The 13594-nt window shown below is 33.3% G+C and overlaps 1 protein-coding gene across 2 annotated transcripts; it reads right to left on the bottom strand.

Moving 5' to 3' along the window:
- Nucleotides 1-998: 998 nt before the first annotated feature.
- Nucleotides 999-10825, bottom strand: LOC131044159 (uncharacterized). Of its 2 annotated transcripts, none has more exons than XM_057977428.2 (5): nucleotides 10312-10825; nucleotides 2056-2320; nucleotides 1802-1889; nucleotides 1581-1647; nucleotides 999-1473 (listed from the first exon to the last, which is right to left on the bottom strand). In XM_057977428.2, the coding sequence occupies exons 1-5, from the start codon at nucleotides 10318-10320 to the stop codon at nucleotides 1420-1422; spliced, it is 483 nt and encodes a 160-aa protein (XP_057833411.1). In that variant the 5' UTR covers nucleotides 10321-10825; the 3' UTR covers nucleotides 999-1419. The 2 variants fall into 2 exon arrangements, with proteins under 2 accessions (XP_057833411.1, XP_057833413.1); XM_057977430.2 differs by having other exon boundaries at nucleotides 2056-2315; nucleotides 10312-10797.
- Between the last annotated feature and the right edge of the window lie 2769 nt (nucleotides 10826-13594).

The following is a 13594-nucleotide window of genomic DNA, read 5'->3' as shown; positions in this document are numbered from 1 at the left end:
TTTTGTATGTATTGTCTTTTAAATTGTCCCTTATTTTGCCTTATAAAGTTGAATGCCACAAAATATCACAGGTGCTAGATATTACATGTGCATCCCATGATTAGTAATTCTATTTATATTTCAATTAAATTGCTGAGTAGCCGGTTCAGGTTTCAGTTCCTGTCTCGGGTTGGGTTTGGTGAAAATAAAACAATCAGGGTTGCTTTGGTTGCTTTCATCTATAAAAGGGCATAAAAATCATAAAAATTACACATAATTTAGCATAGATATAGAAATTAAGTTCATAAATATTATTATATAAAAAGTTTAAAAATATTCAATTGAATTATAAAAATTAAAATTAATACTATTAAAGTTTTAAGTATTTTAGGGTGTTGTCTTATTCGAATAACAGTTAAAACATATACCACAAAGAATAAACACATGGATAAACATGGTCATATGAAGATTGGCGAAGAGTCAGCAGCAGAGCCGTGAGCAGAATCGCAACTGTCATTCTCTGCCAAAATTTCCCTGAAGGTTGTGTGCAATAATGTACTTCATCCATAACACACGGCTTCTGCTTTTCTATTGCATTCCCTTAAAATCAGAGTGGGAGGAAACTCCTAAATGTTCCCAGCAGAACTTAAAATGTAAGGGCCAATGGAAATGATGGAATAACTATTGACAGCAAAACCACCCTTATGCTCCTTTCCCAAGCCGTCTACTTTCCTTCAGCCTAGCCCATGCAGTCTGCCATAAATCTCAAGCGCGTCGAGAGAACAGTTCTAGAGTTAAGAAAATGATTAGAAAATTGAATAAAACAAAAAACCGTTTGTCTGCCAAGGTTCGTTTTGGATACCATCGGGTTCTGCTGGGTTTGACAGGGTTTGTCTGGGACGAACCCACAGTCATCTGCACACACCCTGACATGATCCCCTGGCATATTGGCCTGAAATCCAACCAGGTAAGAACTGGACCCGGATCCAGGCATGGCAGGCCATGAATTGGTAACAAGGTTAAATTAAAGGAATATATTTCAGGACTTAAGGGTACAACATACACATTTGTCAAACTTAAAGCATCTGTCAACGTTGCCTTTTGAGCTTGTTTACAATTTAGCCATATGATTAATCCTCCATACTTTAGAAACTTGGTTCTTACAGATCTTTTGACCGTAAGAAAATTCTATCAGCAATGACCATTAAATAGTTTGCAGTTTGCACTTGTCCAAGAGTTAAAAAGCACAAAAATTAAGGCACAATAACAAGATTCACGCTTGAGATAATGCTGACAAGATCAATCTGCATACCATTGGTCTGGCATGCGGAGATCCTTAGTGGTAATGATCTAACAAGCATACAACCTGGGATGGCTTCTTAAACAGGAAATATGATAATTATTTATCTCCATGTGTTTCAAGTTTCCAGGGCGTAGACCTTAATCATACAATCCTTCTTGTTCCCAAACATCTACAAGAAATTCAACCATTTCCTGCAACGAAAAAGGTAACATTAAACAACATATCTAATTACATCCATTTCACAGAGTTTAATATTGCTAAAAGCATTTGACACAGGGATATATTATGCTAAACTTACCGGCAGAGGGACAGGTTGTGGGAATGGCCTATGGCTTCCAAGCAAACTGTCGTAAGTCGCAGTCCAACTAGAATCATCACCAAAGAGGCAACATTAGCAACACCATTAAGGTGGAAGAAAGGGAACAACTACATGCTTATTTTAATCACTTGGCCAATATAGAGATTGATCTTTAAAAAGGGGCATAACTGTCATGAATATGTACAAGCATTACAAAATACCTTAGAACAGGTTCACGTGGTTGCCTGGGCTGATTCCGAGGTCGATCTCCTACCCATTGTCGCCTCATTTCATTCCACAAGTTGAGAGCTAATGAAGGATCAGGACAAACATAAAACAGAAAATTATATTAAAAAGCAGAAGCATGTAACATATACCATTATTGTTTACCATATTATCAACAGGCACAGAACTAGCTTTGGGTAGACAATCAGTTTTCAAAATTAAAAGTTTTAGCAAAAATGAGAACATTTACCATGGTTGACAAACTCTGTGTTATTTGAGTTAGAATTTGTTCCACGGATATCAGCATTTGGGTTTGATACACTTAATGATGACACACTTCTCTGTGATGGTGCTGTGCTATTGTCCATCTCATTAGTACTTGTACTCCAGAAATCGTCAGAGAAACTAGGTCCTGGTCCCTTCACACTTTGTCCCGGAATTTTCAATCTCTTTGAGGGCTCATCCACAGCAATAATTGGTGTTGGTCTTACACAGCCTCCAAGACAACCACTGCTCTGTTGCAAAGTAGGATTAATAAAAGAGGAGCAAATAAGATTAGAAAACCGATTGCAGAAGAGTCAAAGGTGGGATAAAATACTTAGGCATACATAAGGCACTGTAGAAACATTGGTACAAGCCAGAAGAAATACTTGAACTTGTAAGAAAATATTGCATGACTTCCATAAGTTAGCACTAAAATTAAATGACCACAATTTAGTAATCTAGCAAAGGTATATAAAGTTTATCACAATCCACGTACCATCTATAGAACTCCTTAACAATGACAGCCCAAATTTATTATATTTAAATAAAATTAACGATACACGTTTCTAAAAGATGGGGCAGCTAAGGTTCCATCTTGATTTTAAAGGCATTTGATGATATGAATGAGGGAGTCACGGGGAAAGGAATAGTTAACATATATGAGACAGTGGATTTGTAGAAAACATATGCAGAATGCCGTAGCCATGCCCACAAAGTTAGTAATTGTTTGATTTTGTTCATCAGGACCAAGAAAAAGAACCTGATGAGAACATTACTGGAATGGGGTTCGAAACACATGTAAAAATCTCTACTTGGAATATTATGGTAATAGGATAGAAATCTACAAGCCGAAAAGTGACTAAAAGCTAAAGCACTCACAATCAAAACAAAGGTAGACATGGTTCTCCCAATTACCATGCACAAAGAAACACACAACAACATGTTTTAACTCTAAACAAATGTATATTTCTAGTCACCATACTTATACTGTGATATATTCCCTCTACACAACTAAGGTCACCAATAACTTGAGTAATATTCTTAAAATTTATTTACTACTGTGCAATAAATTGAGGAAGTGCCAAGAAAGATGGAACTGATAGGCTGCTATCCCAGAAATATCTGAAGGTCGTGCTTTGCTTACCTCATGCACCCAGTCCCAAAGTTAGCAGAAATGGAAGTATTCAGGTTGAGAAGCCAATATAACTTTGTAATGAACAAATATGATGCAAAATGGTCTCATTTATCTACCCAACAATGCTAAGATCCAGCTAAGTGTTGGTGTACATTTTATCATTTACCGAACATTAGAATAAAATGTCAAGGACAATCTACCCTCTCTTGAACAAAATCACTACGTGTGCCAAGATTGCAAAGAAAGACCACACAGCGACTCCAAGGTTTATATGTGCGAATGAGCAACTTTATGTTGGATAACTTCCTTGGTTATGCATACTGAAATACAAGGGGGACTTACACTTGGCTTGTTCAATTCACAATGAAGATCTAGACAATGAAGCTCAATCATTTGGGTCTTGGATCATGGACTTAAGAAAATTGAAAGGAGATAAGGGTTAAGGAGTTCTAATCTATTCCTAAGAAATCAAGAGACGGTATTGGCTTGGTGAAACCAATAACCATGCTTTGCTTCGACACGCTAGGACATCTACACAAAGTGGGTGCAATCTTCAAGGGATGTGCTTATGATTTTCATGTCATGAATAACTAACATTAAACCGAACAATATTTATCCAGACAGAAGTTAAGCATCCACAAAGTAAGCTCAGACTAACTTTACACGTTGAACAAAAATCATCTATTCATCAAAAGTATGATCGGAAGATTCACCATAAATCAATACTTATCAAATCTTGCATTCATCTAACATTCATGAAATAAAATCTAAACTATGATGAGAGATAAGAACCATGCAAACTCCAAAATACAAGAAGTAATCACTATCAATTTGAACAATGCATTACTTGTTACTTTGGCAGTTAACAATTTGCTTATCTCAACACGTTTTGCAACATGCTCCCGTGTTTTACAAATGAGGGGCGAGCTCAATTTATAGGCTCTTCAATTACAATTCAATGGCTAGGATTGATTTCTAATCAACGATCGAGATTACAAAATAAAAACCCTAATTAGGGTTTGTTACAACTAACTACCCCTTGACCAATGAGAAAATCACATTTGGGGACACTGGTCCTTCTTGCTAAATATAAACCAATAAAGTAGAAGGTTGTTGCATTGTGTAATATGCCTTCTAGAAGCCTCTGTGGATAAGTCAGGTTCATTGAACTTGGACATGTTGACTTGGAACAATTTGATTGGTTGGAAGATGACAAGGCACCACCTCAGCATGTTGGATGTCCTTGATTCCTTTATTCTTTTTCCACGCACTTACCTTAGGATATCTTTCCTTTCCGATGACTCTATCCTTTGCACTTGCTTCTTTCTTCTTTGATCTTGGATTCCTTTCGAGATTTTGATCTCTTCTTCTCACTTGCATTTGAATCTTTGACGTCTGAAAGTCTCCCCTTGGATCAGATGTATGGACTTGAAGTTATTAAAATTTCCTTTCTTGATTGCTTTGAAATTCTTCTTGCTTGAACTAGATTGATGTTATTCCTCTGAATTCTCCAATTTGTGTCAAGAAATTGTCTAAGTATGGAAATTTGTTTGGAATACTCCTCTTGCTTCCATCTAATTCTGATTGGGAGCTTGTCTTCAATTCCTCACGAGATGAAATCCTTCAAATCGCCCCGATTGCTTCAATGAAATCCCCCAAAAAGTCTGAAATTCTTTCCTATATCTTCACCAAGTCTAAGGACTTTTCTTTCTTGATACCCTGAAATTCTTTCAAGTGACTTGAGTTTGGAGAAGAATTCCTTTGAGCTTTCACCACAATGGAGGAAATTGGAATTTTCTCTGTGAAGTATTTCCCATACTTAGCCAAAATTCAATTTCATTTTGGAACACCTTCATGTGGACCTTTCAACTTTAGCCAAGATTTTGGCCATCTTTGTGCTTGGATAAACTTTGCCGGTGGATTTACCTTCAATTCTGAATTTGGATTGTGTTAAGTAGGACATACTCCATCCTTGGACAAGGAATTTATTCATTTCCTTGTTACTTTTTCCCCTTTAGCCAAAATTTGATTCTTTTGTTGTGGAAAATTCCACACACTTAGCAATTTTTTAATTTTATTTTTGGCAAATTCCAACACTTGGGTCGGACTTTGGAAATTCCTTTCCTTCCTTGGGTAGGACTTTGAAAAGTTTTAAGAAATTTCTCGAAGTACTGGATAACTATGTGAAAAATATTCCAAGTGTTAGGCAAAATTCTTGACTTTTCAAACTTGATCAACTCTATTCATGGCGGAGTTTAAGTGTCTCCATGCCATTTCTAACCCTTTGGTGGACTTCATGTGCCTTCATGTAGGGAAGACTTTGCTTGGCTTAAGCCATTTTAGCCTGGGGCGGACTTGGAGTGTCATGTGCCATTTGTTTTCATCATGGGCGGACTTCACCTTTGGTTGGACATTTTACCAAATGCCAAGGCGGACTTCATGTGTCTTGGACATTGCTAGGGCGGACTTGGATAACTTCATGCCATCTTCTCTTTGCTTCCCTCCCTAGCAGACTTGCTGATGTGTTGGACATTGGTCAAGTGCCAAGGCAGACTTGATCATCTTTAGACTATGTTCCTTGGATAGAGAGGAGTTCATGTTTGCCAAGCCATGTTGAGTTTAGCCTTGGCGGACTTTGACACTGTGTTGGCCATCTTGACCTTGCTAGCTGCATAGACACTATGCATGGCTGACTTGGTGTTTGTCTTGCCAAGAGGTAGGCGGACTTTGCACATCTTTTGCAATCTCCCCTTCTATTTCTTCTTGGTGGGCTTCATGATCGGCAAGCCAACTTGACCTTTGGCTTGGCAGACTTTGAGGATTTTGTGCCATGCTCTAAGTGTCCAGGGTAGAGTTGGCCTTTGTTTTGCCATTTCTTCCTTCTTTGCTTAGTCTTCTCCATTTTCGCCATTAAAACTTAGATGAATTCTTTTGCTCAACAATTCATGTTTATCTAGAACATCTGAAACAAAACCTGCCTGGAGATTTCACCTTGCTTTTTACACTTGGAGACACAATTTTTTTATTTTGAAGATGGGAACGTTATTGTCATGACTTGAGGAAGCCAATTCTAGGTCAACTTTCAAGAAAGTTGAAAAAAGCAAAAAAAAAAAAAGGAGAAAAAGCTGCTTCCCAGATTGGTTCAAAAGTGCCAAAACTAAAAAAGCAAAAAAGCAAAATCCCACAAAAATAGGAAGGTGTTAGAATTGACCCTAAGCAATTGCATTTTTCGTCCTTCGGGCCTTCTAAGGGCTTTGATGATTTCCACACACTATTTTGAGCATGATATCCCTATTTGACCTAGATGACCTCCAAAAACTCTTAACTCTTCATTGCAAGAAGACTGGTGATTAGCAGTTGCGACGCCAAGGCAAAACCAAAGTGCCAAAAATTTTAAAAAAGCAAAAAAGCAAAAAAGCAAAATCCCCAAAAATGGGAAGGTGTTAGAATTGAACCTAAGCAATTGTGTTTTTCGTCCTTCGGGCCTTCGGAGGGCTTTGATGGTGTCCAAACACTATTTTGAGCATGATATCCCTATTTGACTTGGATGACCTCTTAAAAACTCTAACTCCTCATTCCAAGAAGATTGGTGATTAGCAATTGCAACGCCAAGGCAAAACCCTAAAAGGCAAAAAAAATAGGGGGTCCCCATTTGCAATGGGGCGATGTGTGAAAAGGTCACAACACTAAGTCAGCCAGCTCCATGTCTACAAACCAAGCACACATTGCTTTGTTTGATTATGTTGATCACTTTGATGGGAGATTAAATGTACACAATATATCTGAGCTGCTGGATGGGATAACTCAAAAATCTGTTGCAATTGCAGTTGCAGTTTGAAGAGCTTATCTATTAAAGGTTGCATAAACACATCAGACATTTTTGCTTAATTTTTTCATATATACAGTATCTTCATTAAAGGTGAGGAACACAAGAAATAGAAAATGCATTATGGGTAATGCAAAAGGTAAAAATTTCACCATGAATATCATTAACATATCAAGCATAAGCAGTCAATATAATTATGTGTGGAAGATCGCCCTGCTTGTGCATATCAATTTAGTAGACATGGTTCTCTTCCAGACTGAATGAGCAACCCAAGATCAAACATACAAATGTTCAGAGCAGAAGAAAATAAGAGAGATTAAAAAGAATCATTGCAGAAGAACATATGAGAGAGGTTAAAAAGAATTATTCTTCCACGTCACAATTTTTCTTTGTACTTCTTAACAGTAGATAAAGGGATATAAGATTATTTTTGAGTTCAGTTACAATTGACTGCAGTATGACAGAGAGATTGAGAATTTGTTGTGTTCAAGTGGTAAGATTTTGTAATAAAAAATCAATGTTGAAGGGTATTTTTATAAAACAATCATGGAAAAAATATGCAAGGTTCCAAAGTGACAGGTGCCTTACTATAACTATAATTTTCTAAATGATATTCAATTTTTTTTAATGATAAAAATCTAAAAATGAAAACGGCATCTATGTGACAGTCGAACTCCAAAACTGATGGTAATATTACCTACTGCAAAGCACAAGTATCAAGAAACAATTTATTTTTATGGTGATAAAAATAAAACATTCACTTGTTTAGACAAAGTGGGTCATCGCTGATTCAATTTCTCTCTCTAATTGAATGTTCACAACCAGAGAGACTTTCCAAATGGTAAAAGTAAAGACAAAACTAATCCCCATAAGCTTTATAAAGAAAGCCTGGGGATGGTAAAACAGTCTGCTACTATAACATTAAATCCATTAGAATCTTATGTTTGTAACCCTCTTCTAGCAACTAATCCTGACTAATACTTGAACAGGATGATTTTTGGAGCACCTGACAAGGTTGCAAGTGCACCCTTTGAATATTCATTTTCTCCTTTCGATTTAGTTTCATCTTCAACTAATTTGGGTTCTGATTCTTCCTCCTGTCAAAAATAATTATGCAATGCACTTAGCCTTTTCCCAGACAATAGCATCCAAGCTCCCATGGTTTTTTGCAAGAAAATCATAATGTGTTTCAATGTAATTCATTTTTGGTTACTTCATCAAAATTGCTCTTTTGTTGTAATACCTTTTATTGAGAAAAAACCCTTCGAAAAGGTTTCACATTTGGCCCTTTGGTCTATTAATTTGTGACCTTGAGTAGCCAACCAATGGTACCACCATTCATGAGCTGATCCTTCCAAGTGTAATGTCACAAATTTGATGGCATTGTCCTTGGTCATTTGTTTCAATGATAGGTATATATCTAATCTTTGCACCCATGCATGAGCAATACACTTATTAGATCCACCATACATAAATAATGTTCACTTACCCAAAGCTTGATAACATTCATTTTGTCTTGGCTAGGGTCTAGGCTCCATTCTCAACGCATTTCTTCTTCCCTTTTTATATATGTAATTGTGAGAGACATTGCTTCTTGAATTTCTCCAAGGATATTTCTATATATTCTACATAACAAGTGGTGATATCATCTTGCTTTGAATTTTGAGTTTCTTCAATGGAAACTTCTCCCCTTTCAATGGAAGTGAGACAAAGGTGCCTATCCATTGACCCAATCTTGGTTCTTTGTGTGTGACTTTTATGCTCATTCCCCGCTATCTTGATTATTGGAATTTTCTACATTATTCAACTCCTGTAACATTTGCCTCATCATATCTATCATAAGGTCAAATTTTTCATGTATTTTATTTGCATCATAGTTGTCATTCTCCCTAACCATTATGCTTCTACTGTCTCGAAATCTAATTGGTTTTTTATCACTATGTCCTTCAAATTTTGGGGTTTTCTTAGTTCTTTTTGATAATATGCTGGCTCTTTTACTAAATTCAAATTGCGCATGAAAAAAGACTCACTAGCTAGCAAGATCCAACTTTGATGCCATTTATAATGTCCCATTTGAATTTTTAATATCCCAGAGGGAATGTTTCGTCATCCAATCAAATTTAAGTTTTTATTTCTATACAATAATATATACACCAAAAACCATACTTTTTTCAATTGGTATTTCTGATAATTAATTGAATTTTCACAATTAAATTCTCTTTCAAGATAGTAATCAGATTTCTTGATAAACAGAAAATGTTATTAACTTAAAATTTTAATAATGTCTACTAGAAGATCAGTCAACTTAGAACAATGGTGATTTCTGTGCGAAATCATTCTTAAGAAATTATGGGTTTCCGTCCTTCAATTCCTCTCATGAAGGTTTTCATCCTCGAGTTAAATGGACCATAATTACATGCTCCATTAGAGTAACAATCAGATAATTAAAGATGCATTCTTTGTATGGCGGTTACTTCTCCTCATTTTTTATCTCTTAATAGTCCTGATCCTTCACATACCCCACGAAATCACCGTTTATTATTTCTTATTTTTTTGGTATTTTAATTTATTATAATTATAATCCCATTTCAAAAGGGCGCATCGCACAAATCCAATCATTACAATAAAATATTAAACCGTATCTCAAACTTGTTGATAAAGTTGTAGTGCAGCAATTATGGGTGTGGTCCATGTAAACCTACTCATTAAGGCTATAGTGTAGAAATTAAGGGGTGTACCAATGTTTACATTCACAAGAAAGCTAATCCAATAGGGGGGTTAAAAGCAGCAATAACCTCATCCAAAAAAGATCCAAAACAATGGCATTCCCAAAACCTTCTTAAAAGTGCATTTTCCCTCAAGGTTGTTATGCCTACTATTAACATTTTGTTTCTACGCTTAATGATTTTTCTTTCAATCATCCCAGATATAGCAAACAAAAAGGGAAAAATAAAAATTGTTTTTCCCAACCCTTGATTTCGGCATGTATCTTAACCTATCAAACCCTTTTATCTTACAGTTTTTTCTAGTTGAAAGCTAAAATAATTACAGCTGTTCCTTAGCATTCCAATTCTGATTCCATAAAGACAGCCGCCTAAATGTACATCTCAAAAGTTAATTTGCCCCAAATTTAATTACAAACATGGGTGTAAACGTTTGACAGTCTGGGCAAGGGAGGGTTCATGTTCCGAATATCACACAAACAACACAGAAAACCTGCAAATGAAATTATCTATGCCATATAAAATCGCCAATATAAATAAAATGAACGGAATACGCACCCCATGCATGCCACGAATTGCCGAGCCCAAGACTTCAAAACCCTTGAAATCAGCATCTATTGTAGGAATCCTGCTCGCTGCTTCTGGAGAAAAATAGAAACAAAATAAAATCGAATCTGAAAGTTTCTAACTCTGAATCCACAATCTAATCCATGAGTTTTAGTTGCAGGAACTTCTGCGACCAAGCAAGGATATCTCCATTCTCAAACATTGAAGGATTCAGAAATCTAGAGGCTTTAGGTAGATTTATCAAGATATGGTCGAGCTGAAAATAACAATAAAGACAATGATTGAAAAGGGCTTTTCGCTCGAAAAATTGCAAGGAAACAATGGCAGTGGATCGTATTCGTACCAAAAATGCCTTTACTAAAATAAATGGAGTCTTGAAATAAGTAAATTAATCAAAAAAATATTATCCAACACATGGGAGGACGCTGATTTCAATGCGACCAGCGACTTTGATGGCGATTGTTGGGGCCCGGGCCAATCCGCCTCCCCGTTGTCACTCCTACTCATAATACGGGATTTCTTTTTATTTCAACCATTAAAAGATAACGCGTCCTAATCTTTGCCCGTTTCACATACGTTAGGGAGGAGAGGATTTCATATTTTTCTGGTGTGGAATATTAGGTATCATTTTTTTTAATTTATTAGTTCCATGGGCAGGTATATTTATGCATCCATTATGGTATTAAATAGTTATTAGTTATTGTCCTTGGTAACCAATCAGAGTTGAAAATTTTTCAATTTTCTGTTTTCAAAAGTTAACTTGTTTATTTTTTAGCCAAAAATATTTTTAAAATGATTTTTTTATTGGTCTATATGAATTTCTATAAGCATAAAATTTAATTTTTGTGAACAAAAATATACATAATTTTTATGTACAATTAATAACTGTCATAATTAAAAATGGTCAGAAATTTAATAACCAATTCATGTGCTGATGTGACAAGTGAGTTAGCGGTTGGACGTTGATATCATACTTTTTGATGAATTTATTTAATATTTTAAATAATTTATTTATATTTTATATAATAAATTTTAATTATATTTTAAATAGATTTTTAATATATACTATTTTATATTATTTTGTAATATATTTTTAAAATCTATTTTATTTAATATTTATTTTATTTGTTAATACATTTTATTTATATAATATTTTTTTATTTTTTAATATATTTTAAATTTTATATATTTTAATTATATTTTACTTAATAAATTTTAATTATATTTTTAGTAAATTTTTAATATATTTAATTCTATTATTATTTTTATTTCTTAATATATTTTATTTAAATTATTATTTTAAAAAATATATATATTAATTATAGAATTTTTAAACTTTTTTAATATCTAATTGGAAATGCTAATGTAAGCATTAAGGTAATCATTAGCTTTCTAACATAGCAAAAAGAAGTCGTAACAATCTATATAAAAATATAACATTAAATTTGTAACATTAGCATATATAACTTTAATACATTATGAAAATTTAACACTAAACCTAATTCTGAATTAGGTATATATATATATATATATATATATATATATATATATATATATATATATATATATATATATATATATATATATATATATATATATATATATATTTTATATAAAATTCTAACATCAATAATAATTTTATCCCTATCCCTAACTCAAATTCTAACCCTAACTCCTCCCCTCACAATAATTATTACCCCAACCTTATCTTTAATTATATACCTAACCCTAACCCTAATTTTAAAACTAATATTATTATTACTTATTTTATAATAATAATGTTATATTTTTTTTAATTGAAAATATACAAAAGAATTGCAAAATAATGTTATACTTATTATAAGTATAAAATGTTATACTTATTAAAGATTATTTTATTTCAAAGTGAATAAAGTTTCACTTATCAAATTTATTCAGAAGTGAATAAATTTTATAATTGAATAAACTTTATAAGTGAAAGTTTATTCACTTTTGAATTTTTGAATTATAACTGAAACTTTATCTCTAACTAACTAACACCATTTCTAATCCAATAAACTTTATAATTTTATAGTAATAATTATAAATTAATTTTATTATATATATAATTAAAGATATAACTTTATTATTACTTATTTTATACTTATAATGAGAATTTGTTTAATGCTTAATATAATAATGTTGTACTTATTATAATAATAATGCTATACTTATTTACAAAGTTTATTATTATACTTATTATGAAGTTTATTTTAGCTCAAAAGTCAATAAATTTTATAAATGAAAGTTTATTCACTTTTGATTTATGAATAAAATTTTATTTGAATAGCTTTATTTCTCCATCTATATGTAGCTATCTCTTCCTCTTTCTCTTAATCCATTACTCTCATTCTTCTAATGGCAGGAACTTGACGCTTTGCGTCCTTGTTTATATAGAGTTTGTCAAAGATAAAATTTTACTCTATTTTTATTATTTGGGTAATAGGCTTGAGTAAGCATGAGAGACGCTTTAATTCAAACAGATGTATCCATTTGATTTTTTAAGAAAAGGATATAAGGGATATAAGAGATATAATCAAGGAAAAGGAATTTATTTGTGGACATGAGAGATATAAGCAAGGACAAGGATTTCATTTGGGTACAAAAGCGATATAATTAAGGAATATGATTCTATTTGGATACATGAGCAATATATTCAATAAAAGTGACTCAATTTGTGGTATACTTTGATTAGAGAGCATCTAAAGAATATTTTGTATAGCTATGAGAGATAAAGGTGGGTCATTAAGGAAATATGAGAGATGTAACCAAGGAAAAGGAATCTATTCGGGGACATGGTGGATATAACCAAGTAAAAGAATTTCATTTGAGTACATAAGAGATATAATTAAGGAATATGATTTTATTTGGGGACATGAGCAATATATTCAAGAAAAATGACTTAATTTGTGATATACTTTGATTAGAGAGCATCTTAAGAATAATTTTGCATAGGTATGAGAGATAAAGGTGTGTCATTAAGGAGATATAAGAGATATAACCAAGGAAAAGGAATCAATTCGAGGACATGAGAGATATAACCAAGGAAAAGGATTCCATTTGGATACATAAGAGATATAATCAAGGAATAGAATTCCATTTAGGGACATGAGCAATTTAATCAAGGAAAATGACTCAATTTGTGATATAATTTGATTAGAGAGCATCTAAAGAATAATTTTGCATAGTTACATCACCTTTGTTTGATTGGTGTGTTTGTGAATTTAAAAGTTTTTCTTAGGGGCTTGACTTGCAT

The sequence above is a fragment of the Cryptomeria japonica genome, chromosome 6 (genome assembly GCF_030272615.1).
Source record: "Cryptomeria japonica chromosome 6, Sugi_1.0, whole genome shotgun sequence".
Lineage (NCBI taxonomy): Eukaryota > Viridiplantae > Streptophyta > Pinopsida > Cupressales > Cupressaceae > Cryptomeria > Cryptomeria japonica.
The sequence above is the reverse complement of the archived record's forward strand: the minus strand, read 5'-3'. Positions and strand labels throughout refer to the sequence as shown.

Coding starts and splice junctions, on each gene's coding strand:
- LOC131044159 (XM_057977430.2), bottom strand. CDS start 10,367: ATGCTGATTTCAAGGGTTTTGAAGTCTTGGGCTCGGCAATTCGTGGCA. Junction 1,648..1,801: donor CCACGTGAACCTGTTCTAAG/GTATTTTGTAAT, acceptor TGATGATTCTAG/TTGGACTGCGACTTACGACA. Junction 1,474..1,580: donor CACAACCTGTCCCTCTGCCG/GTAAGTTTAGCA, acceptor TTTTCGTTGCAG/GAAATGGTTGAATTTCTTGT.